The sequence below is a fragment of the Alligator mississippiensis genome, chromosome 2 (genome assembly GCF_030867095.1).
Source record: "Alligator mississippiensis isolate rAllMis1 chromosome 2, rAllMis1, whole genome shotgun sequence".
NCBI lineage: Eukaryota > Metazoa > Chordata > Crocodylia > Alligatoridae > Alligator > Alligator mississippiensis.
In genome coordinates, this window is record NC_081825.1 from 254,634,690 (window position 1) to 254,660,604 (window position 25,915).

The 25,915-nt window shown below is 38.0% G+C and overlaps 1 protein-coding gene across 6 annotated transcripts in view; it reads left to right on the forward strand.

Moving 5' to 3' along the window:
• Positions 1–25,915, forward strand: part of AKAP6 (A-kinase anchoring protein 6) — a 471,560-nt gene that overhangs the window by 392,846 nt on the left and 52,799 nt on the right. For all 6 annotated transcript variants that reach the window (XM_059723036.1, XM_059723037.1, XM_059723034.1 and 3 more), the window contains 2 exons: positions 5,692–5,838; positions 9,339–9,563. In XM_059723036.1, the coding sequence (XP_059579019.1) occupies positions 5,692–5,838; positions 9,339–9,563 (372 nt within the window). The remainder of the gene's footprint in view (positions 1–5,691; positions 5,839–9,338; positions 9,564–25,915) is intronic.

The window sequence follows — 25,915 nt, forward strand, 5'->3', positions numbered from 1 at the left end:
TCTGCATTAAATGATTGCAGCTATTTTCCAACTGCTTCTTTTCATTCTACTCAATTCAGGCTAGGAGGATCAATCAAGCCCTCTGCCTGAAACAGTGGGACTGCTGGGAATATAACTGTTTTTGGTAGTAGTGGATATGCCCTAAACAGTATTAAATATTTAATATAAACTCATTAAAGGGCATACAAAGTCTTCAAAAAGATATTACATTTATAGTGAAATTTAAGTGGTTGGGATCACCTTCCTTCAAAAAAAAAAAAGCAGAACAATGGATGCTAACTGTATAATTTTTTATGGGCAAAATTAAGTTCATGAAGTTACTAAACCTTTCATTCAATGTATTTATTTTACCACCTCCTGGAAAAATGAAAGTTAAAAAATAGAAATGTTAGCCACATGTACTACTCTCTGAAACAAACCACCAAAAATATATTTTTGAGGGTTCTACACAATATAAAAATACTATGATTTGTTTTGCCATATTTAATACATATGCTTATTATTAAAATAAAAAAGTGAAAAGGAATAAGTTACTGGTCTTCTCCTTGAGTTTTCTGAGTGATATAATTGGAATTAAATTATTAATGGGAGATACTTAAAAAAAGATTGTTTTATGATCTTCCATTAGAGAATTTGCAATTCATTTTAATATTTGTAGTTTGATTTATATTAAAGATAATGCAATCTATGTCCAATTAACAATACATAGCCAATGTAATATGATTTCCAGATCATGCAAATGGAATAAGCTAGAAGTGGAAAAACTGATTCTTAACCTCAGATGTAATTTACTGTGTGAGTTCTGGCAATTTTAAATGACATTGCACTTTTTAATTTTTCCAAAGGCTCAGCAGCAAATTTATCCCAATCAAGAAAGCCTATTATTAATTTACAAGGACAATTGTAGGAGTCTTTATAATTTCCCTGTGCAATTATTTGCCATAAATTGCTAATAGTAAAATACAGAAAGTTTGCAAGAAACAGCAACTGCTATTTATCTAGACTGAATACTCAACCAAGGTCTTGAACGTTGTCCAGAGGTTCTAGTTGTATTGGCTGCTTATAAAATATAACTAAGCTTCTGGACAGTTTGTAAAATGTCTCACACTGATAGTACTAAAAAGGTGGAAGCATTAAGAGCCATTGTGAAGGGTAGGCTGGCCTCTAGCAGATTCCTTCACTTTGCTTGTATACAGCTGAGCTTTGGACCCTGGACTTCAGAATAAAAAGAGTCTTTGTTCATCACTGAATGGCATTAGGCATGGGCTTCTTCCTGAGGGGCCACCATGAAGCCTAGCATGAAGACTGCAAACATTAGCCAGAAAGCACAATGTGAATGTGTGTAGATGATAGACAAATATCACTAGAGATGCTTGAATGTGTGGTATATACATTTATATTTCACAATCCATGAACGTGTTCACAAAGCATTTTTACATGTGCGGCCATAGACAAGATACAATTTTGTGTATGTGTGCAAACAAATATATATGTGCATATATACACCACCTGCACACATATGTGTGTGTATGTGTCAGTAGCAACTGAATCACTCCAGCAGGCAATTTTATTTATTTATAAATACTATTCCAGTAAAAAAAAAACCAAAAAAAACTGAGAGCAAGGTTAAGATGTCTGCAGTCAATATCACATGATGTCATTAAAATAAAGTTGCATTTTGTAGGATATGAAAGATGGAATGCAGAACATCTATAAATAGTATTGCCTTATTCCGATAATGGAGAAAGTTCACTGGCTTAATTCTTCTGTACTTCGTAGCCATAGCTCCTCTGTGTGTTCAGTATGTCTAGTCTCTTTTCACTATAACCAACAGAAGCACCATACAAAAGTCTTACAATGGATGTCTTAATCTCTCTGTGTGCTTTTAGAGCATTATTTTGAATTCCATCATGCAGCCTTTTTTCTTTCCTCTTCTGAAGTTTTATTACAACAACAGAATTCCCAGGGAGCTTTAGGGGCAAGGTTCGCATAATATTGCCCTAAAGTTTTGCTCAAGGGGTGGAATCTGCACCCCAGTCCTGATCATCTTTTTGTGATGTTTCTCTTCTGAAAGATGCAGTGCGCAGTCTTACAGCATTGTTAACTGCGTACAGATTTTTTTTTTATTATTTACCAGACAGTGCACATCTACGAACCTTTCATGATGATTTCTTTCTCTGACCTCTCAGTGACTAAGCATCTTGTTCCTTAACACTGAAGGAGGCTGAAAAATGCTTGAGTTGCTCAATGTGTGCCGTCTATACCAGTTTCAAAATGGCTTATTCTTCTGGTTTCCATGGTGACAATTAACACTGTTACAAGGCATTGTTCCAGTCGCCATTTGGGCAGAATTTTCGGGTGTGATTTTTCACACAAAAATGTTTTATATAAAATAAAAAGCAGCTTTAGCATAAGTGTCAAAAAAAGTGTCTCAATCAAGCCTTCCTAGATTTCTTAGAATTTTTTTTTTTCTGTCAGAAATGAGGTTTTAACTTCTTTTGTTTGGGAATTCACCTACTCATGGTTTGAAAAAGTAGCCAGGGAATATGAATTTGCCAAAGTTCTTCATGGATACATGTCTTAATGATGCTTTTAGAAGTCTTTTTGCTTATTTGTTTGTTTGTTTGTTTGTTTGTTTGTTTGCTTGACAAAAAAAGGTTCATTTGGAAGGAAGGATAAAGTCACAATTCTTTAACTTGTTTCCATCGGGTAGATTCATTAATACAAAACCAGCCACACATACAACATATATACACAGCTGATCAAGCTGTAAATAATTTATAATATTCCAGGACATTTTTTTACAATGTGGTGGGGCAGATGCTGCAGAAAATTAAATATTAGTCATTTATTTATTGCAGCCATTGTGAGAAATCCTGTGACTTTAACTTTCTTAATCTCATTTTTGGCTATTGAACAGTAATCTATATCATAGCATCCACAGGCTGTCACAATAGAGCAGCCTTTGCTCACTTAATGCTGAGGATAGAATGAATATGAAGATTAAATTATCTACTCACCACAGGATAAAGTAGTCCTACTAGACTCGGGTTGTGCAGCACTGATAGAGCTGGTAGCTAATTTTGCTATGCAACTGCTTAGAGTGTAGGTGTTTAATGGATTAAAAAATAGCATTAGCAATAGCATCTACTGCTATCAGTCCCTGAGCTGTACCTTCTGTACATTAAGCACTTGCCTTAAATTAAAATAAATATTTCATGTTAATTTTCATAAGTGAAACAATACTGACTTTCAGTTACATACCAATACATTTAACAATTAGCTGAATTCTTTCATCTTTTACTGTTACAGAATAATGCATTTTCTATCAATCATCTTTCATCATGCTGTTTATACAGTAGGGTACATGGTGACAAAGATGGAAAGCTTACATAAAGTCTAGCTTATTTATTTTTTAACATAATAACCTTTTATGACATCTGTCACAGTGACTATTTATACTAGGCTATATTGTAGAATTATTTTATCTAGTCGAAATTAAATGATTGCCGCAAATTTTATGTTAACAAGAGTACTGTTGTTATGAAACATATGCAACCTGTTTTGTTTCTTCATTGATCTTACACTGCCCAACAGCGTAATCAAAACCCAGTTCAGACAACAGAAAAAAATACAGTCCATAACAGGTGAAAAGTGTTAACTAGCCAAGTCTGCACCAGTATCACACAGCTAGAGGACTCCCTTTGTCTATTAATCCACTTGGCAAAAGACAAGGAGTAACAGGAACTGGATTTCAGTGCCTAGCTGAAATGGACTCTGGATTCCCCTTGATACTACATGTACTTATGGAAATCATTATGCAAATTCTTTTCAGCTATATCATCTTTAAATAGAAATAAGATTACATAAAGCAGATTGTAATCTCCTCTAGTCACCATTTCTAGCTGAAAAGGCAATAATACAGAGCCAAGCAGCATACTTGTTGAACATTTTCGTCCAATAAAATGATGTTATCTGCTGGGTGATCCAGTTTCTCAGTGCCAAATCTGATTGCCTCCCACACTTTTATAAAGCACAGTCTCAGTGTTCCATGTATCAAAAGGCAAGTTCCTTATACATTTAAACAATTCCTTCATTTTTACTATGCATATTCATGTCATTTGAAATACACGGACACCTGATCAGTGTTCATTAATAATTTGAAATGCTTTAAATCACCTCATTTAGAACATTTGCTCTGTGATCCACAAATGACTAATATTTGGTGAAGTTTACATAATACAAATGATGTGCATGTGTTGTGTAAATGAAAGATTAAAATATGAAACTAACAATATGCAAACATATGCATGGAAATGCTGAGGACCTATTAGCTGAAACAGTGATTTCACACCTTCCTTATTTTCTTTAAGCTGTTTCCAATTGTATTTTTGTTTTGTTTTGCTACAGTACATGTTCTTGTATCTAGCAGAAGCACCCATGTTTTAAATATTCTTTATTCTAGTTTAATTTTGTTATACTTAGCTGAGATATTAACATTTTCAGTTAGAACTACTATGATAGTTTTCTTGGCTGAGTTTGAAGCAAAGAAAGCTTGATGTTTAGAATGTAATTTGCTAATAGCTATGCATAATTTATGTAGGTCTTGTAAACACTTTTTTGAGCAAATGTTCTGTATATTCTCTATTCTGAAGGAAAAGGTGCAATTTTTGGCAATATACAAAGTCTCATTTCTACAAATGTGCTTTTACAGAAGAGCAAGAAGGAATTAGCTTAATTATATATACAGCATATGTGCATGTGTGTTGTTTTATTTTTTGATTTACTTCACAATCCACTAAGACATCATTAATCACTATAGTAACTGTCATATATATACTTAACTTAGCTCTAAGAGAACATGTGTTTTAAAGAGATTCACTTACCAACATGTCATTTAAATAGCTGTGCACTTTTATGAAAAATATGAGTAATACCAGTTGAAATATTTAGAGAGATTTTGAAGTAATTTTGAGAATAGTTTTAACCTTTTTAATCCCATTTTGTTCCATCCTATTTCAAAAGTAAATAATCACAGGAAGATAAAGAGCAGTTGTAGACTGAAGAGACATTTGGACTCTGTGGGGATTGTAGCTGTTCTTGCTTGTGCCACCAATTTAGTGTTATTGTAGAAATGCTACAACAGCAGCAAAAAAATCCAGGTTCTAATATTTTATTGTAATGAGATAGGAGTGATTTTTTTCCTGTGGTCAAAATGTGGTCTTCATAGCTGCCTTAACCTCATAGCTCTCAGCTTCTTGAGGCACAAAATAAAGAGGTGGGGAGGAGAGTTATGCCAGAATCCTATATGGGATTTTCATTTACTTAGACTCAATAGTAGGCATCAGTATTACTGGTAGACATAACATACATTGAGAAATGGCAGTAACATCTGTATGGAGTGAGACAAAGGTGGACTGTGGTCTAGATGAGGCACTTTTAAAAGGTAGTCTATTTCTGTTCTGTGCAGTCAGAAGGCAACTGTTCCCACCTAAACGCCACCCAGATAAAACACCTGTTCAGTGCACACCTAAAATCCTTTGAGACATTTGCAATGCTGGTTGTTTTAAAATATTAAAAAGTAAACACTGTGATCATGATGATGATTGACCATTTGGATATTAAGGTTGAATTTTAATAAAGAAAACCCTTTATGGTAGCTAATGTTGTCTTTTCTTCTTCTCATTTTAGAGATACAATGTAGAAATGTCAATCAGACACCCAAAAAAGATGGAACTGCTTAGTAAGGTTGAAGCTTTGAAGAAAAGTGGTGTTTTACTACCAAATGATCTCCTTGAAAAAGTGGATTCAATTAATGAAAAATGGGAACTGCTTGGGGTATTTGCATTTTTATTACTGTTTGTGGGTTATGTGTATGTACATTTTGGTGTGTTGAAGTACGTTGTCTGTCTGATTTCTAATTTGAGGCACAAATATCTCTCTCTTTCAGTTCAGTACATACATTTCAAACAAGCTACTCGTGCTATTATAAAAAAACCCCCAAGGTATTTTCCTCTTTTGTTGATTTTTTTTTTATTCCATACTTGTCTCCTGCCTGACTCTAATAATTTTAGTTTTTTAATACATAAAAATGTAAGTAAAATATGCCATGTATTATGGGTATGCACCAAGTCAACTATAATACAGTATATCTGATATACACTGACTGTCATGCTTGAGTGAATGTTAATAGAATTTATTCTGAAGGTACATGTTAGAGACATCTACTGTTTAACTATTTACTATACCCTTAAGATGAAAAGTGGGGTTGTCACTACATATTTTAGGTCAAATTGATGGCTCAAAAACAAATATGTAAATTTGGTACAAATCTGAATACCTGAATCTAAGAACGCAGTCAGGACACATTTCGTGCCACTGTATTCAGCTCACTTTTTACGAAAGCCAAAAAAAGTTTCATGTAATTCATTTCACGCTATGATGGGCTGGGTCTCAGCCAAAGAGTGAGATACAAGAATCTGGCAAAAAAAGCAATATAGTGATTCTGTTACCCAGAGACCAGTGATGGCACCGTGCAGGAGACATTATTGTCCTATTGTTATAAGACAGCTGAGAGAAAGAGAAAGAGAGAGAGGTTAAGCTATATATTTTTTCATCCACTTCTCTCCTTAATTGCCTTCACTTCAAATCAAGGGTAAGATAAATTTATAAATTACTTTATTAATTATAGATGCATAGTATTAGAAATATAGTTAGAATAATTTTGCATGCTATTATTTATTTTTTAACACCTTTCTAATACATTGCAAATAATACATCAACCTGTAAGGAACAGTTTAGATATACCGACTTTTGTTATATAAACTTTATGTAGTGATACAGTAGACAGTTTCCATAGAGTTATTTTCTTTTTAATCATCACTCTTCTTAAAACTTGATTCTATGAGTGTACAACTGTCAGACAATGTTAAAAGTTTGTCCTATCCACTAGTTAGTTCATTACTTAGAAGTAATGCACCACGTCCCTAAATCTGTTTTCAAAATGTTTGAACAGCAATAATATAAATATTAAAAGCCTGTGTGCTTTTCCCTGAATTATAGCAACCAAGTAGTATTTAGTGTTTTAAATAATTCTAGTTATAAATATTGGACTGCATTTAATCAGTTTAATCAGTTTAATTTAAGCACAATGCCACTGGTTATACTTGATAGGCTTTAAAGTCAATGTGATAAGCAGTTAATCAATATTTCTTCCTAAAAATCAGTTTTACAAATGTAAATGTAGAACAACTCTGGCTTTTTTTAAATGATTTTAACCATGCTCCATCTTTCAGCATATTAAAATCAAAATATGGCTTTAGCTTCATTTTTAGTATTAATTTAAGCATTTACAAAGAAAAAATAAAAAATTACAGTTTTCCTGATAAATGCAATTTCATATATAATAAGCAGAGTTTGATAGAGTTTTGTTTAATTTAATAAAAACCTCTGCAGAAACTAACAACACTAGGCATACTGTTTTAATTGGCATGATTACATTTTAATTGGCATGAAAAAAATTAAAGACAAGGATTTTAACTTCTAACAATGGTAAAATAGAGGGATATGGTTTTTAATATTACTTTCATCTAAGGTGAACAGTGTGGAATGGAAATACATTAGAATGAAATGTCAGTGGTGCGTACAGTTTAATCTGTGAAATTTTGTCCCCTGTGCTGAATATTACTCTGTCTCAATTGCATATTAAACAACCCTATCAAGGCAGGCATTGGCATCTGCTGTGCTGACACAAATTGTGAATTAAATGAAATTGATGTCCTCTGTCGTATATTTATGAAGACGGACCATTCTCTGAAGTATTCTGTTTATGAAGAATTTATGATTGCAAACTGTTCCAGAACAAAAAAGTGGCAATAAATTCTTTTTTGTGACCCTACCCTCCAAGGGCATTGATTTCACCTCCTGCTGCTACTTTTGTTACAGCATAAAAACAATAGCTAACTCTGGATTCCACTGAGAGTCTTCAAATTATCAATATTTGCACCATGAAAATAGAAGGGAGTTGCCAAAATGCGTGTTTTTCAGTTATGATCTCCTAAAACACTATTTACACAATGCTACACAGTAGATTAATGTCTGTTGATCTCATTTTATTTGTGTTTTAAAGCTATTTTTGGATGCTTAATTCATCATTATAAATCATGTCCCATTGACTTTCTATATTGCATATTATCAATAGGCAGGCATGCTCTGTCATTTAAAACTGTATCTTCATGTTACAACTGATAATTGCTAATTATCAGTTTAAAAATGTATTGGATACAACTGTCAGTATATATTCAGAATTCTACAATCAGTAGCCCAGGTCTAGTGCTAATAAGCGTCCAACTGACACCCTCTTATAGGTCAGATAAAGCACAGCCTAACATAGTAGAAGGTATGCAATAACATACCACCCCCGTGATACTGGGGAATTGCCTTTCAAAATAATGAAAGGGAAGTTAAGTCTCCGTGTACAATCTATCCTTGACCTCTTCAGAATATTATTTATGTTTGGAATTCTCACTACTGAAAAGTATTATGCACTAGTTCTTTTTCTAATAAACTTTGTCTTGAGAAGCTATACTCAAGTAATTTCTGTGACCAGAAGTGAATATTTCTTCCTGGCCAACATCTGGTGTAGAAACTTCGGTGCTTAAAGGCAGGCACTCAAGACTATATTTAGTTACCTACATTTTTTGGCCTGATATTCATATAATCTGAGCACGTTCTATTTCTATCTGAGGGGAAAAATGTGTTTTTCACCTTTTAAAATAAAGGCAACCTGTTTTGGTGTCCAAATGTTGAGGTATGTACTGAGCTTTAGGCATCCACATTTTAAACCTTTGTCCTAAGACTTTATAGTTAAAAAATATGTACAGTTGTCATCCTTAACATTACTTGTGATTGTGTCTTATAGTAGGTAAAGTCATAGCAATAATTCTTATCCATGCTCTATCCAGAGTACAACAAATACTGAGTAAAGCTATTTAGTTGTCTAGAGAAACTGACAGCTATTCCATGGTGATCACTTTACAAAGTTAACCATATGAGATTTTTTTGTTTACAAGTCCAAAAATATTCTTAATAAAACATACATTATCTGGAAGGATCTGATCTTGCTCCAACTAAAGTCAATGAGAGTTTTGCTATTAACTTCAATAAGAACAAAAAAAAAAAATGGGCAACAAATTAGAAAAGAATGAAATTGAGAGATAATGGTACTAACAGGAAAAAGATAGTGCTGGTCATCTAACAGATGGTTCTTGTTGCTCACTAACCAGTGAGATGTTTTGGTACCTAAGACTAATCTATGGTTTCTTTATCTAATGCATTAGAAAACCCTAGGAGAGAAGATCCAAGACACAATGGTAGGGCACAGTGGGTTAGGTCCACGTGACCTGCTCTCGCCTGAAAGCGGCAGCCTGGTAAGGCAGCTGGAGGTCAGGATCAAAGAGCTGAAAGGGTGGCTGAGAGATACAGAGCTTTTCATCTTCAATTCCTGTCTGAGACAAGAAAACGAAGGAACAATGAATGCTGAGAAACAACTGCAATATTTTAAGGTAAAAAAAAAAATCATAGTTTTGATAGAGAAGTCTCTCCTTACAATATGATAAAAGGTTTAACTGGTTCATGTGATGATATAGGAAATGTGTGCATGATTTTATATGCATATGTACATCTATATTTGTATACAGTATATTTATTCATTTAATATAGAATTGAAGGCTTGTAATAAAGTCATTTTTTTCAAACTACAACATGCTCACACCACAACTGGCAAAGCAATTTAAGCTTTTCATTTTACTTTGCTATAAACTGAGTCCCCCTATAAAAGGTTTCCCTGTGTCTTACACTTTCTGTATTATTTGCTTTATCTTGTATGTTGTATGACACCTAGTTCAACAGACACAGGACTTGATTTTTCACTCACTGAAAAGTCAGCAGCTTAATATACCTGAGAAAAGCTTGATACACCTGAGAAATAAATCAATCTTATTGACTATAGATTGGTAAAGAGGATTGCACCTTGAGATAGATCACAACCTAGATCTTGTCTCATGTCTGAGACTACTGACTATGGGATGCAATTCATGCTTTTCTCCTAGTCATACCATAACCTCTTTAAATTAGAGGTCAGGGCCCATCTTTGCCATTTTCACTGTGGAGACCCTATTTCATTCTGCTGTTTGAGGACAGTGGGACTGTTGGGAAGGAGTAATGTTATATTATAGAAGCTCTGACTAGCTATCAGTATCATAGCTCCTAAGCACCAATGCTCAGTGAATCTTAACTGGTCATTTGGCACATGATATTTGATGAAATAAAGAAGTTTTAAGTCATTGGAAAGCTACAAGAAAATAAGTTTTTCTCTTCCTCCATAGCATTGGTGAAGTCCTGATTAGCAGCCTTTTTTGCAAGGTAGACTGCAGACGGAGGCCATGTACAGACATTCAGTTTTCCTGGAAGAGTCACTGGGAGAATTTTTCCTGTGAGAGCAAACATATGTACAGAGAATCCATATCACAGTCTTCCAGCATCCCAGGGTGCTTTGCTTCTACCGCCCTTGTGTGAGAGTCTCAGGTTGGACTCTTCTGCCCCCTTCACCATCCCCACATTGTGTTGCAGGGAGACATTGCCTGCAAGAAAGTCTGGGTCAGCCAGTCAGGGTTCTCCTGTGCACTACTGCTATCTGTCACCAGGCAGATTAATTGAGCTTGCAGAGCACGCTGAGGTGCGTGAACAAGGGCCCTCTGGCTGTGCAGCATCAGCACTGCAAGCTCTCTGCTCCTCAGAGACTCAGCATTTGAGTGTCTGTTCAGACATCTCTAGATAAGTTTTTCTCCCAGGAGAACAGACCCAGGAGAGTTCTTCCAGGTTATTTGAATGTATTTATTTCATCCTGAGTCTCCTTTTCAAGAAGAAGATAGTGAACAGATTTAAAATAAATTACCACTAGATCCACGTTCAAGAAATTATTTAAGTTTTAACTACTTAAATTGACAGTTTCACCAATTTATGGTCATACCTTGAACTTCCCTCTTTCCCGAAAGATTATGAAGAAGATTGTAAAAATGTAGTCGTGGCATTTCAGCTGCAATTCTGAATATTTCCAGGATCCTTTCAAGTGAAAGGTAGACTTGGGCAAGGGATTCTACTTGTTCTATCAGCTGGCACTGATGCTAATGGGTATGAAGGATTGATGACTGTCTGCAGATCCTTGCAGTAATACATCCATGTGACAATATGAAAGGATGGGTGGCTTTTTACTGTTGAAAATTAAGCCATTTACTTCAATGGCTTATATATTCATGGGCCTAACTTCAAAACAACTTTATTTCTTTTTCTTAAATTTTGGGCATATACATATAGATAGATAGATATCTAGAACTTTGTGTATGGCCAAGATTTATATATCTGTATCTATATCTATGTAGTTATACACACATACAAATCCCAGCAGAGTGTCCTGTACATCTGGAATGCATGCAACTTTTTTCAAAATGAAATAAAACTTTTATTAAAAATATATATTAAAGGATTGTGCAAATAGCTTTAATAGAATTAAACAGTGAAGCTCCATCCACTATGATATAAGCAGAGCAACTCTTTGCAAAGTTGATTATCTGCTGGGTATATTACATAAAATGTATATTAATTATTTTCAAAATGATAGCCATTAGAGTATAAAATTATTATATATCAAATATTGAAGAGCACATCACTTTGTCATATGTATTAAAACCATCTTTCATTAAAACTGAGATCCACTAAAGTTAGTTTTCCATTTTCCACTAATCTCCCAAGGGAGCGTGTGAAAGAAAAAGTGAATATAATTAACAATATAGCAATGTATAATATATATTTGAGAGAGAATATTTTGAACATTTTCAAAACTATTAGTTATGCTACTCATAGGAGAACCTGCTGGGGAGTTAAACTTATTTTTCTTTAGCTCAAGAGTTTAATTTAAGTAAAACATTGTTTCTTAATGAAAATGTACTATACTATGCCCATATTAAAACTAGTGTAACCAAAGAAATGCTTCATTTAATAAAATAAACCCAGCAATGCCATTTCTTTTTTTATCATACTACATTTTTTATTTATGCTGTAGGAAAGCCATTATTTCATTTTGCTGGAGTTCTCTAGCCCATTCTGATGTGAAGAAAGGGCTGAATACCATAGTTAAAGCATGGTGGGAAAACAGGATGATAATGTCATGTTATAGAAGGATGCTTTATTCACTAGTAGGCAATTATTTTGACTTGTTATAAAAAATCATTTTGATTCTATATTAAGGCAGATAATTTTTTACTAAAAATATATTGCTGCACAAATTTCTTTCGAATACCTGTTTTCAGTAATAACACTTAGCATTTCCATAGTGGCATCTAACCAAGGATCTGTGCATGCTATACAAACTTTTGTCAACTAAGCCCTACTTAAGATATACTTAAAATAAGTATTGATATAGATTCATAGATTCATACAGTCGAAAGGGACCCCAGTGGGCCATCTAATCGGACCCCCTGCCCCGGCAGGCAAGAAAAGAGTCACCAACCCTGGGGTCATGTGATCCCAGCCAGGTGCCTGTCCAGTCTCTTCTTAAAGACTCCCAAGGATGAGGCTAGCACCACCTCCCTTGGGAGCCCATTCCAGATTCTGGCAACCCTGACTGTGAAGAACTTTTTCCTAATGTCCAGCCTAAACCTTCTCTCTACTAGCTTATGGCCATTCTTCCTTGTCGTTCCAGGGGGTGCCCTGGTGATCAGATCGTTGCCTACTTCATGTTGCTCTCCCCTTATGAATTTGTACACTGCCATGAGGTCTTCTCTCAGCCTTCTCTTGGAGAGGCTGAAGAGGTTAAGGTCCCTTAGCCTTTCCTCATAGGGCCTTCCCTGCAGGACTCTAATCAGACAAGTGGCTCTTCTGTGGACCCTCTCCAGGTTGTCTGCATCCCGCTTGAACTGTGGCATCCAGAACTGGACACAGTACTCCAGCTGCGGCCTGACCAGTGCCGCATAGAGAGGGAGAATCACCTCCCTGGACCTGTTTGTGAAGCACCTACAGATGCATGAGAAGGTGCGATTGGCTCTGCCAACTGCTTCATCACATTGGTGACTTATGTTCATCCTGGAGTCAGCAGTGACTCCAAGATCTTTTTCTGCCTCAGTGAAGCTGAGAAGGTCGCTCCCCAGCCTGTAGGCATGATGGAAGTTCTTCCTTCCTAGATGCAGCACCTTGCACTTGTCCTTATTGAATTGCAGCCTGTTGCTCTCTGCCCACTTCCCCAACCTGTCTAGGTCAGCCTGGATCTGGTTCCTCCTCCCCAGCGTTAGCTACACCCCATAATTTTGTGTTGTCTGTGAATTTGGACAGGATATTTGGATATGATTTGGATATCTCCTTATGGAAATGGGGAATTGAAATGCAAAGCAATTAGTGACTTCTCCAAGCTCTTGAAGGACATTTACTGCAGGTTTGGCAGTAGAATTCAGCTGTTTTGATTCCCCATCTTTTACCTTAAGCACAAAAGCATCCGTCCTCTCCCTAGACTTCCTCTCAACATAGTCCTTAACTGGTGAAGACAGACTGTTTCTTTGTGTTGGTACATGTTTACATTTAAATTTCAGTAAATGCCGGATATCATTGTTTCATTTTTTCCCATTATTATTAGAACGAATGCTTGTTACTTACATTAGCCATGCTATATAAAATTATGTTATACATCTTCCATATGAACAACCACAACATAACCTCCACAAAAGCACTATTATGACCAGCTCTGTGTTCTGTAGACCATGCTACGTGTAAAGTCTGGAAATCCAGAGAAGTGCTTACTCAGTCCATCAGCTTGCAATACTACCAGAGTCACTTGGAAGAACTGGATGCCTTTAAGTCGGCAGGCCCGGATGAGCTCCATCCAAGGGTACTGAAGGCACTGGCCGACATCATTGCACAGCCACTGGCAGGAATATTTGAACGCTCGTGGCGCACGGGCCAAGTCCTGGTGGACTGGAAAAGGGCCAATGTGGTCCCCATTTTCAAGAAGTGGAGGAAGGAGGACCCGGGCAACTATAGGCCAGTCAGTCTCACCTCCATCCTTGGCAAAGTCTTTGAAAAAATTATCAAGGCTCACATTTGCGAGAGTCCGGCAGGACAAATTATGCTGAGGGGAAACCAGCACGGGTTCATAGCAGGCAGATCATGTCTGACTAATCTAGTCCCTTTTTATGACCAGGTTACAAAACGCCTGGACACAGGAGTAGGGGTGGATGTCGTATACTTAGACTTCAGGAAGGCCTTCGATACGGTATCCCACCCCATACTGGTAAACAAGTTAAGACGCTGTGACTCGGATGACTACACAGTCCGGTGGGTGGTGAATTGGCTAGAGGGTTGCACCCAGAGAGTCGTGGTGGATGGGTTGGTTTCGACGTGGAAGGATGTGGGCAGTGGGGTCCCGCAGGGCTTGGTCCTTGGACCGATACTCTTTAATGTCTTCATCAGCAACTTGGACGAGGGAGTGAAGTGTACTCTGTCCAAGTTTGTGGATGACACAAAGCTATGGGGAGAAGTGGACATGCCGGAGGGCAGGGAATAACTACAGGCAGACCTGGACAGGTTGGACAAATGGGCAGAAAACAATAGAATGCAATTCAACAAGGAGAAATGCAAAGTGCTGCACCTAGGGAGAAAATATGTCCAGCACACCTCCAGCCTAGGAAATGACCTGCTGGGTGGTACGGAAGTGGAAAGGGATCTTGGAGTCCTAGTGGACTCCAAGATGAACATGAGTCGGCAGTGTGACGAAGCCATCAGAAAAGGTAATAGCACTTTATCATGCATCAGCAGATGCATGACGAATAGATCCAAGGAGGTGATACTTCCCCTCTACTGGGCCCTGGTCAGACCGCAGTTGGAGTACTGCGTGCAATTCTGGGCACCGCACTTCAAGAGGGATGCGGATAACCTGGAGAGGGTCCAGAGAAGGGCCACTCATATGGTTAAGGGCTTGCAGGCCAAGCCCTATGAGGAGAGACTAGAGAACCTGGACCTTTTCAGCCTCCGCAAGAGAAGGTTGAGAGGCGACCTCGTGGCTGCCTATAAGTTCATCACGGGGGCACAGAAGGGAATTGGTGAGGTTTTATTCACCAAGGCGCCCCCGGGGGTTACAAGAAATAATGGCCACAAGCTAGCAGAGAGCAGATTTAGACTGGACGTTAAAAAGAACTTCTTCACAGTTCGAGTGGCCAAGGTCTGGAACGGGCTCCCAAGGGAGGTTGTGCTCTCCCCTACCCTGGGGGTCTTCAAGAGGAGGTTGGATATGCATCCGGCTGGGGTCATCTAGACCCAGCACTCTTTCCTGCCTATGCAGGGGGTCGGACTCGATGATCTATTGAGGTCCCTTCCAACCTTAACATCTATGAATCTACCAGGTGTTATAAGCATTTTTCACATTCAACACCCAAATGAAACACATTCAGCCTTTAATTAACATTGGGCATTCTGTAGTGACATTAAGTGAACTTTCAGACACGGCTTTGCCTGGACTGCCAGGGAAGGAGGGTTGTACTAACATGAAACTTCTGTATAATGAAGCAGGAAACAGGTTTTCTTGAATAGGACTTAAGGACTTACTTTTCTAGTGTTGACAAGCCCAAGCATACAAATATCATGAATCAAGTGTCAAAAATTCTTAAGAGAATTTGTTTAAAATCTTAAGACTATTTCAGGCATTGGCAACCTTTACAGACAGCTAGCTGATTCTTGTAGCCCTGTTGCTGTCACAAATTGCTGATGGCCCTGCAGTATTCACTACACAGGGCTGCAAATTCACATGATCAGCCACTGTGCACAGGGGCAAATTCTGTGGCAATGGTAAGTGAAGAAAGAGAGCAGGGAGGGGAGGAGAAAGGCAGAACAGGGTACAGGAATGCTCCAGTGCTCCTGCCACTGCATCCCACTGATCCCCCCCTCAGCCACTGCTTACCTTATGTAGGTCAGCAACCTACAGCCCATGGGCTGTAGGTTGCTGACCTCTGGACCCTGGCTCATCCAGTCCTCTTAGTTAAAATATCAGAGCATATTGTCAGAGAGGTTTGTCTGATGCTTTTACATGCGTACACAGACGCACACTTGGTGGTATTCTTTTTATTCCTCCTCTGGATTTTTAGCCTTTAGAATTTATATTTGTGAACTCTTCTCTACAACTATGAGGGCCAAACTCATATTTGAATGAAATCTGAGATTCTCAGGTAAATATATAACTCTTAGGGGTGCAACTTTAAAAAACAGACTAAACATTGTAAGACTTGATTAAAAAAATGTATTTCCTAACCTAATGATGCATAATAATTGTGTGGGTCAGGAAAGACCTGGAGCAGGAAGGAATAGGGAGTAAGAATAGGATGTTTCAATGTTTTAGTACATTTTATATGAGTTCCAAGCAGAGATATGTGTGAATTATTGGCTGATTAATGGGGGTGATCTCCCATATACCTTTGCATTTGCATGTCTGGGACCTGAATGAAACCCATTAACTAAAACACACTGCTTTTTTCTTACAAAATAACTCCCAAAAAGGGAAGGAAGGCACCTAATTACTTAGTCATACATTTTCTGTATTTCATAACAAAACTCATTACTCTAAAGGCTCAATTCATAGCAATGATCCATCATGAGCCAAAAAGGTAGTGAAAATGGTCTTGGCTCACAGCCAAAGCTATTCAAGGGCAAACTTGGACTTGCTAGGGTTCCTCTATGTCAAAATCCACTCAAGCAGTATTGAGTAATATGCTATTGCTCATTGCCCATCAACCTCAGAAAGGTCCTCCAATCCTCTCAGTTGAAATATCAGAGCATATTGTTTGGGAAACTTTTCTGATGTCATATTCATTGGTGTCAGTAATGCCACCAACATTTTTCAGATGTTTTGAATTTTATTTTTGGTAAACGAGTAAATAACACTTTTTTTTCAATGTTAGGTTTGCAAATCTGTATTTGGGCACCTACAAATAAGTGGCCTGATTTTTAAGGGAATTCTTATGTTTCCATTAACTTCAGTGGCCTTGATGGATGTTCAGCATTTTTGGAAAAAAGGCAACTGAAATATACATGAACATTCCCACTAAGTGTCCCCAGCAGTACATGACATATTGTATGCTCCAGAACATAGAGCTTCTGCCTATCTGCATACAGGCTTTTCTTATACAGGTACTGAGCTTCCAACTGCCAAAAATATTTGTAATTCTGAATATCAATTTGACTGATAATTAAATTTGTGGCTAAGCATATCAGATGATGCATCATAAATATTTCTTAATTTATTGCTCACAGTTACCTCTACTCCCTAGACTTAAAACAACCAAACTTTTCTGTTGAAGCAGCATAGATGGCAATAGGTATCTAACCATCAGTTCGTTAATAACCTAGCATAGTACTCTTCCTTGTAACTAACTGAAAGCTTTGTGTAATAGTCAATATTGCAAATCTTAAAAACAATTCAATTAAATGTCCATCTGATAAGGTTCAAAGTAAGTTGGATACAGCATAATATTACAGTCCCATCCAAACTATTGCTTAAAAGGAAAAAGCCAACAACATGGATTTTAAAAAGTAGATGGACCTAAGCCTTGAGGCACAGACAAACAGTTGAGATCCATTGTGTTAAATACAAATTTTAACTTTGAATGCAACTTGGAAGCCAGTGCAGACATTTTGGGACTGGAGAAATGGGTTAACTCTTCCTACAGGTGCCAGGGTTGATTTTTCTTACTACATTCTGGACTTAGTACTATTTTTGTAATGATGCTTTTGGCAGAGCTGCTAACAAAGAATTACAGAAATTCAATGTGAATGTAACAGAAGCATGCAAAATAGTTTTCAAGTCAACAGAAGTCAGGCAGGATTTAATCCTTTTTATATGTCCAAGATGATAAAGAGAAAAAAAACCCTTTGTAATAATTTAAATATGTTTATCAAAAAAGAGCTGTGAATCCAGAGTTCCAGATCTTTTCACAGATAAAGAAACTTTTACCTAAGTTTCGTTTGAATTTAAATATAATCAACTAAATGTCTTTCAGTACTGAACAGTATGAAAAAGGGCTGTTTCAAAACACAGATGTATCTGAGTGTCATTTACAAAGAGCTGAGGAACTTGAAGTGAATCTTCTTGATATCCCGTCCAACATCATTTATATATCATTTATATATCACAATATAATGAGACAGATGCCGAGTGAGTTTTGCCCAGAATATGGGATTCTGGCATTGCCGTTGGGAAGCAAAGATTTTTTATTTTTATTTTTTTACATCTCTGAGTTACAGTTCAACCCTCTACTTATTGCTACCCAAGAAAGCTCAGTTTGTGATATTCCCATTTAAAGTCAGAGTACTATGGGCGCCTATACAAGTGCAGGCAGGTCTTTAAAAACCTGGATCCTCCTTCTTCTCTTTCTTAAAGATGGGCACCATATTTTCCCTTTTCCAATCACCGGGGACCTCTTCTGACTGCCATGAGTTTTCAAAGATGATGGTCAATTGCTCTGCTATCACATTGGCCAACTCCCTCAACACCCTTGGGTGCATTGCATCTGGCCTCAGGGACCTGTACATGTCTAGCTTCTCTAAATATGTCCTAACCCTATTCTTTCACCACTGTCAGCTGCTCACTTCCTCCCCAAACTGTACTCCCAGGTGCAGTAGTCTGGGAGCTGACCTTGTCTGTGAAGACTGAAGTAAAAATGGCTTTGAGTACTTCAGCCTTTTTCACATCATCGGTCACTAGGTTGTCATCCCATTCAGTAAGGGGCCCACACTTTCCCTGATCTTCCTCTTGGTGCTGACATACTTTTAGAAACCCTTCTTGTTACCTTTCATGGCCCTTGCTAGCTGCAACTCAAATTGCACTTTGGCCTTCCTGATATCATCCCTCCATGCCTGAGCAATACTCTTATACTCCTCCCTAGTAGTTTGTCCAAGCTTCCATTTACTGCAAGTTTTCTTTTTGTGTTTTAGCTCATTGAAGAGTTCCCTGCTAAACTAAGCTGGTTTTCTGCCATACTTGCTAGTCTTCCTGCACATTGGGATGGTTTGTTCTGCGCCCTCAGTAATGTTTCCTTAAAGTATAACCAGCTCTCGTGGACTCCTTTTCCCCTCAGACTGGCCTCCCAAGTGATCCTCCCCATGAGTTCCCTAAGTGAGTTGAAGTCTGCTTTTCTGAAATCCAGAGTCCTTATGCTGCTGCTCTACTTCCTTCCTTTCCTCAGGATCCCAAGCTCAATCATTTCACAGTCCCTGCTGTCCAAGTTGCTCCATCCACTTCTACATTCTCCACCAATCCTTCCTTGTTTGTGAGCAACAGGTCAAGAAGAGCATGGCCCTTAGTTGGATTCTCCAACACTTGCACCAGGAAGTTGTCCCCAAACCTCTCCAAAAACTTTCTGGATTGTCTGTGCAGTGCTGTATTGCCCTCCCAGCAGATGTCAGGGTGATTGAAATCCCACATGAGAACCAGGACCTGTGATTGGGAAAATTCTGCTGGTTGTTTGAAGAAAGCCTCATCCACCTCATCCTCCTGGTCTGGCGGTCTGTAACAGACAGTCAACATGCCATCACCCTTGGTGCTCTCACCTCTGACCCTAACCCAGGGTGTCTGTACACATGTCCTCTGGTGGTGGGTGGTGGGCACGTTTTAATTACAGCAGCTCTCAGGAGCTGTTCTTACTTAAATGCCCACAGCATCTGATATATTCACCATCCTGCATTTCAAAATGGTGGTGGGGGCACTTTAGCTAAAGCGTGTCAAACAAGCTTTAGTTAAAGCAGCCCCACCACCATTTTGAAAAGCAGGAATGCTGAATACACAAGACACTACTGCCTGTTGGAGTGTTCTCATTAAAACGCTCCAACAGATTTGATTAATTGAGCCTGTTCCAACATATTCTAATCAGAATGCATGGGAGCACGTGTAAAAGTGCCCTCAGAGACTTTCAACAAACCTATCTCTGGTTTCAGACTGGAGCTGTGATCAATCATACAGCTCTCTTACATAAAATGCATCTCCTCCTCCTCCTCTTCTACCCTGCCTGTCCTTCCTGAATGATTTATACGCATCATGATAGTACTCCACTCATGCGAGGTATGCCACCAAGTCTCTGCTATTCCAACTACATCATAGTTCCGTGACTATGCAAGGACTTGCAAATTCTTCCTGCTTGTTTCCCAGGTTCCATGCATCCATGTACAAACAGCTGAGGTAACTAGCCAATCTTAGGAAGAAAGAGAAGGCCTCCACTTTTGCCCCCTCCTGCTTGTGTTTCCTCTAGGTCATCCAGTTCCACTCTTACCTCAGGACTTTGGTCTCTGTCTCCCAGTGAACCTAGTTTAAAGACCTCACCAGGTTAGAAAGCCTGTCTGCAAAGATGCTGTTCCCTCTTTTTTGCAACCAGGAAGGGGAAAGGAGGATTAGAACAGAGAAAGAAATGCATTTTCCCTGAAAATAGACCAAGATTGATCTATACTAATATACTGATGATAAACAATAACTATTCAATACCAAGTCTTGCCTCAGAAGACATATTGCACTTTATGTTAGTTCACATTTCCTAATTTTGGCTTCAACACAGGATATTTTCCAAGGTTTAGTCTCAGCTGAAAGTCAATAGATCATCTTCCCAAAAGGACGTGCTCTCATGGACCATATTAATACCTTTACATTCATTGAGTGCCATTATACGCTACCCGTTATCCCATTGATTTTAATTGAATTATATGCAGAGTAAAGCATAAATCAATGTGAGCAAAGATATCAGTTTCTCTATGAATAAAATGTATATTTGTATAAAAAGATCAGACTTTCAGCCTCAAATATTGTATCCATGAGAATTTCTATTGCCTTTCACAACTATGAAGAACTGGAATAAAGTAACAGATCAGTGCAATGGTCTAGATCATCCCTTCGTCAATAAAGGTAATGGGAGGAAATCCTGGAAACAGACAACTATCTATAAGTTCCACCACAGCATGACTCTCCTACTGTTTTGTTGTAAAGAGGCAACATTTTTCCATCTTGTAATAGGCTGTGAAGCCTACCCTCAGAACAGATGCCTACACTCCCAGCTACTGGGAATGCCATACTTTCTCTTTACCAGGGAAACTACAGTACAGCTAAAGACTCTTTGCTCTTGTCCTACTCATTCTCCTTTTCCACAACCCCTATAGGTTAGAAGGAGTAAAAATTAAAGGGGGGATAACATGGGCAATTAAGAGACATGAATAGTCACCTCCTCAGATGGATCAGGGTAGAAATCAAATGTTTCATGTACCTGTCAGCATTGCATGATTAGGATGCTTCCAAATACTGAAGCATTATTCTGCCTTCATTCTGCATTGAATCGAAGTGAGGCAGAAGGTAGGGCAGGGTATTACCTTAGAAACTAACTTATTCAGAAATGCATAAGCTTTCACAGGCATCATTGTTTACTTTGTCTGAATAAAAGCTTTCCATAGCTTACTCAGATGTTCAGATCCGTGGTAAGAAGATGCCACTTGATAAGGATGGAATTTCAACTAATTCAAAACTGAGCGTATTCATTTAGACAACTAAAATATTGAAATAAACTAATTTATTTCAAACCTGAATGGCCCTAATTTAGCATAAATCTGTTTGAGGGCAACAACAGGGTTCATTTAAGCAATGTGATCTCAATCCCAACTCACATGCCGATGAGAAAAGGTGAGGGTATCTCCTCGACTGCCCTTCTCTTTATTTCCATATTCAGAAAAATTAGACCAAGCCCTTTTCCCTAGACAAACCATTTCTCTTCAGAAAAAGAAAGGAAGGAAGAAACAAAATATCTTCTTCCTGAAGAGACGAACCAGAACTATTTCACAGGTGTTCTTCACTCTTCTGGATCTCAGGTCAAAAGAAGGGGTACTCCCTCCACCTGTTTCCTTTCTCTACTAATGAAGAGACTGAAAAGGCCAGGAGACCTCTTTGTCCTGGCTCTTGTTTTATTCTGCCACAAGGAATGGAACCTCTCTAACTGAGATCTCTGAGCTTTGTTTTGGTCTAAGCTCAGGAAACGTGGAAAACTATTATATAAAAAAGGGGTGTCTAACTGGTGGCTGCCACTTTTCTCATTGTTTTTGATGCAGTGGCAGCCAGGGTCTATGAGCTCCCCGTCCCTCCGCAGTATTTGCTTTTTGCCTCCACTTCTGGGGTTGGGGCAGTGCACTGGAAGAGGCCTGGGTTGCCTATTTTGCACACATGGTGGGGCAGGATCTGGGCTGCTTTCACTGCTTGCACTGAATGGAAGGATCCGGGCTGCTTGTGGTGACAGAGGAAGGACCTGCTTGCACTGCATGCACAACAGGAACCAGGGTGTATGTGCTGTGCACACAGCAAAGGAGGAGGCTGAACTATTTACATTGGCCATGCAGCAAAGAAAGAAGCTGAGCTGCCTGCACTGCTTGTAGCATAAAGAAAGGGAAGTTGCCCACATGGCAAGTCTGGCTGGCTAGGAAGTAAGGCTGCAAGTGCAGCAAGGGAGATCTGGGCTGCCCACAAAACAGGGAGGGTGGACTCCTGTGTGGTTAGCATCTTACATGGCATGCAGCCTCTGGTCTGTGGCCCATTCAGCCTGTGGACCCAGTCATTGAGAACCTGGATAGCCTTGATATATAATAGGCACAAGATATAACACACTCTGAATAAAATAATATTATTTAATGAGTTATTTATCTTTTTAAATGTATTGTTTCTTGGAATAAGATAAGGAACACAAAACAGTTTGTTAGCGGTCAATGTGAATAGCAGGCATGCATGAAAATATTGCAGTATCTGTACTGCCTTGAGTGGATTTAGCAGTACTTTTGTGCACTGAGGTCTGAATTTGAATCCCCAAAGTGAAGGAGATAGCCAAAGGAGATATATTTTCCCTGCTCAATAGCTGTTTTTATTTTCCCTTTACCACCTCTGTGCCTTCTCTGAAGTCTCTAAAAACACTAAATTCATTTTTGAGGGTTTTTTCCCCACCTATTCACTGTTTTCTCATCTGGAAAAAAGCCAGCGCACTGTGAGAAGTTTGTCTATTGTACTTTACAATAGGAGAAACAGTTACCATTTGGACAGAACCATTGCAGAGATATGTGGACAGATCCAGCAAGGGGAGGCTGCAGGAGGCAACTGTAATCTCCTTCAGCTGTGCTGTGCATGTGAAGTGAGCACTCTGAGCTCACCAACTTGTCAGTGCAGCCCTGAAACTGAGGGTGTGAACATCACTGCCACGTGCTTCCCCAGTCCTTGTCCATCTCCAAATTCGGCAGGAGGGGGAATGGGGCCCTGAGTGGCAGTGGTCTTTATCTCCTGGGCTCTACACCTGCACTGACAAGCCATGCACAACACAGCTGAATGTGAGGAGGATGTAACCACACCTGGATCCACCCCTGCAGAGGGACAAGGAAAATACATCAGCCTGCTGCATCAGGAATGATCAGGTAAAGGAAGAAAGGAGTAGATACAGTAGCAACATCAGGGCATAGACCTGTTACAGGTACTGGCATACCATTGTGCAATTTTTTTTCTTTTCAGTCTTGTGTATTTAGCCCTGTTGGGGAACTCTAGTGGGGAACATCACTGGGTCATCATTGCATGATAAATGAAACTTAGATATCTGACACAGTTCTGCTGGTGGATTTATTTGCACTTCTGTCTGATTGTTGAGGCAAAATCTAAATTACAGTTCAAGTTTTGAATGTAAATGAAACTGAAAGAAACTTTAGTTTATTCTACCAGGCCTGCTTGGTTTCAGAATTTTGAAACTTCCCATGGGAAGTTTTAAGCTGTTCCATCTCTTGAAGATAGACCCAGATTTGCTGAAAGTTTTGCAAACTATGATGAACCTGTTACTTACCCAACCTAGCAAAAGTTCCAGGTTAGTAATATCAGATACATCCAGATGACTTTAATAAGGGACAATGATATTGCAGTTCAAGTTTTATTTCTAAATATATGCGTAGTGGGCATGTCTACATATGCAATTAATGTGACTAAATATATTCTGGCTAATCCCGACATCACTGTCTATATGTGTGTTTAAGCACAGTAATTTTCTGAGCTGTCAGATACCACTTGTATCTGATGGGACTATCCGGCAACGCAGTAAATTAGTCTACTGGGCCATAATTGCAGCACTTGTATAGACGGTGATGCATTACTGTGCAGCAAATTAGTTTGCTGAGCAGTAAAGCGTCTCATGTAGATCCACCCAGTATACCATTACCCTTCTGGTGATCTATATTTTGGAGAATTTTTTGCCACTCATTTGATAAAAATTTGTTCTTTATAAAGATAATTTTTCAAAATACAAATGAAAAAGTGGCATAAACTGGAAAATTTTAGCCATGCAAACAATGCCATATGGGAAAACTGGTTTCTTCTGCCATCTTTGTTTCCCTTAATTATTTGGAAATGGTTAATCCCTGGATGCAATTTAACCCAGAATGCACAGCATCTGCTGTAAATAGTTCTAAAATATTTTAATATGAAAATGAATGCTAATTAGGGTCTTCTATCACATGCAATGAAGAAATAAGGCTTTTGAAAAGGTATTTCATGCTTTAGATGTGCAGTTACATTTATATCCAACAACCTTTTTTCTTATTGTTAAATGTTACCTTTCTGTAATTGCAGACTAGTATAGACTTACGATAGGATCATCTTAACAATAATGGACACTTTTTTAAAAAGAGATTATTGCCAAAAGTGCATTCTTTATTCCAGAGAGACACTGTAATAGATACCAGCATTTTAGTAATGATACAAGCAATCTGTAAGCCATTATAGTTTCCTTTAGAGTAACTTAATCTTCATATTGTTTTATATGTCTGGAATTTTAATAGTGTTTTTAATTTACAAAGAAAAGCATATTACATATTGCTAATTACATATGAATTTGAACTAAGTACCAGACCACTGAACTATATTCTTAAAAAACAAACATTTTTAAAAGTATTTAACCCAGCACAAGGCATGGCACAAAGAAATTAAAGAATGTGTCATACAGTGATAATAACAGCTTTCATGGAATAAGCCTAGGAGAAACATAACTTCTCAATTTTGTTATTGTGTATTAAGCTATATGCCATACAAAAGGAGACAAGCTGAAAAGAATACAGGTGCTATTTCTTAGCCCTAAAAAGTTCTGTTTTATTTGTAATTTTGGTTTGCATATAAGTTGCACATATATTTCTTTGCATTTCTTTTTAGAAGTCAACTCAATCAGATACCATAGTGATGAGTATAATATAAACACTGACATAAATGAACCTTACAAGAAAAATGTATTTAATCTATGCTATTAACATATCTATTTGGTGTTTGACTTAGGTATAGAAGAAAAATATCTTCATTGGAAATTTGGAAATATCCACAAGAAAGATTAAGGTTAAATTTCAAACTTGTTGAGGAAATACTGCCCTCTAACCATACAGTTCTACAGGGATGTGCTCAGTGTAGCAATTTAGCAGATTCTGATGCTATTAAAAGTATGGCTTTTAAATAAAGAAAAGTGGTTCACTATTTTGAAAGAAGTCATAATCTACTTTAAACTGTCATTCGGTGTTTCTGACTTTCAATTAGATGATATTTCTAAAATGTCAGTCCAAGATTCTATTGTGACCATCATCCTAATAAAATATGACAGCAAAGATATTATATCAATACCTTGTCCATAATTAGCATTAAAGATCTCACAAGGGTTAAACTGAAAAGTTGTACAAAGGTTTTCCCATGAATGGTCCTACAGACAGCATTATGCCTTTAAAATCTTTTAATATATCCAGAACTGATGACAACATGGAGACAAATCTATGAGCAAACCCGTTTGGAGAGAATAGTTTTGTGTTG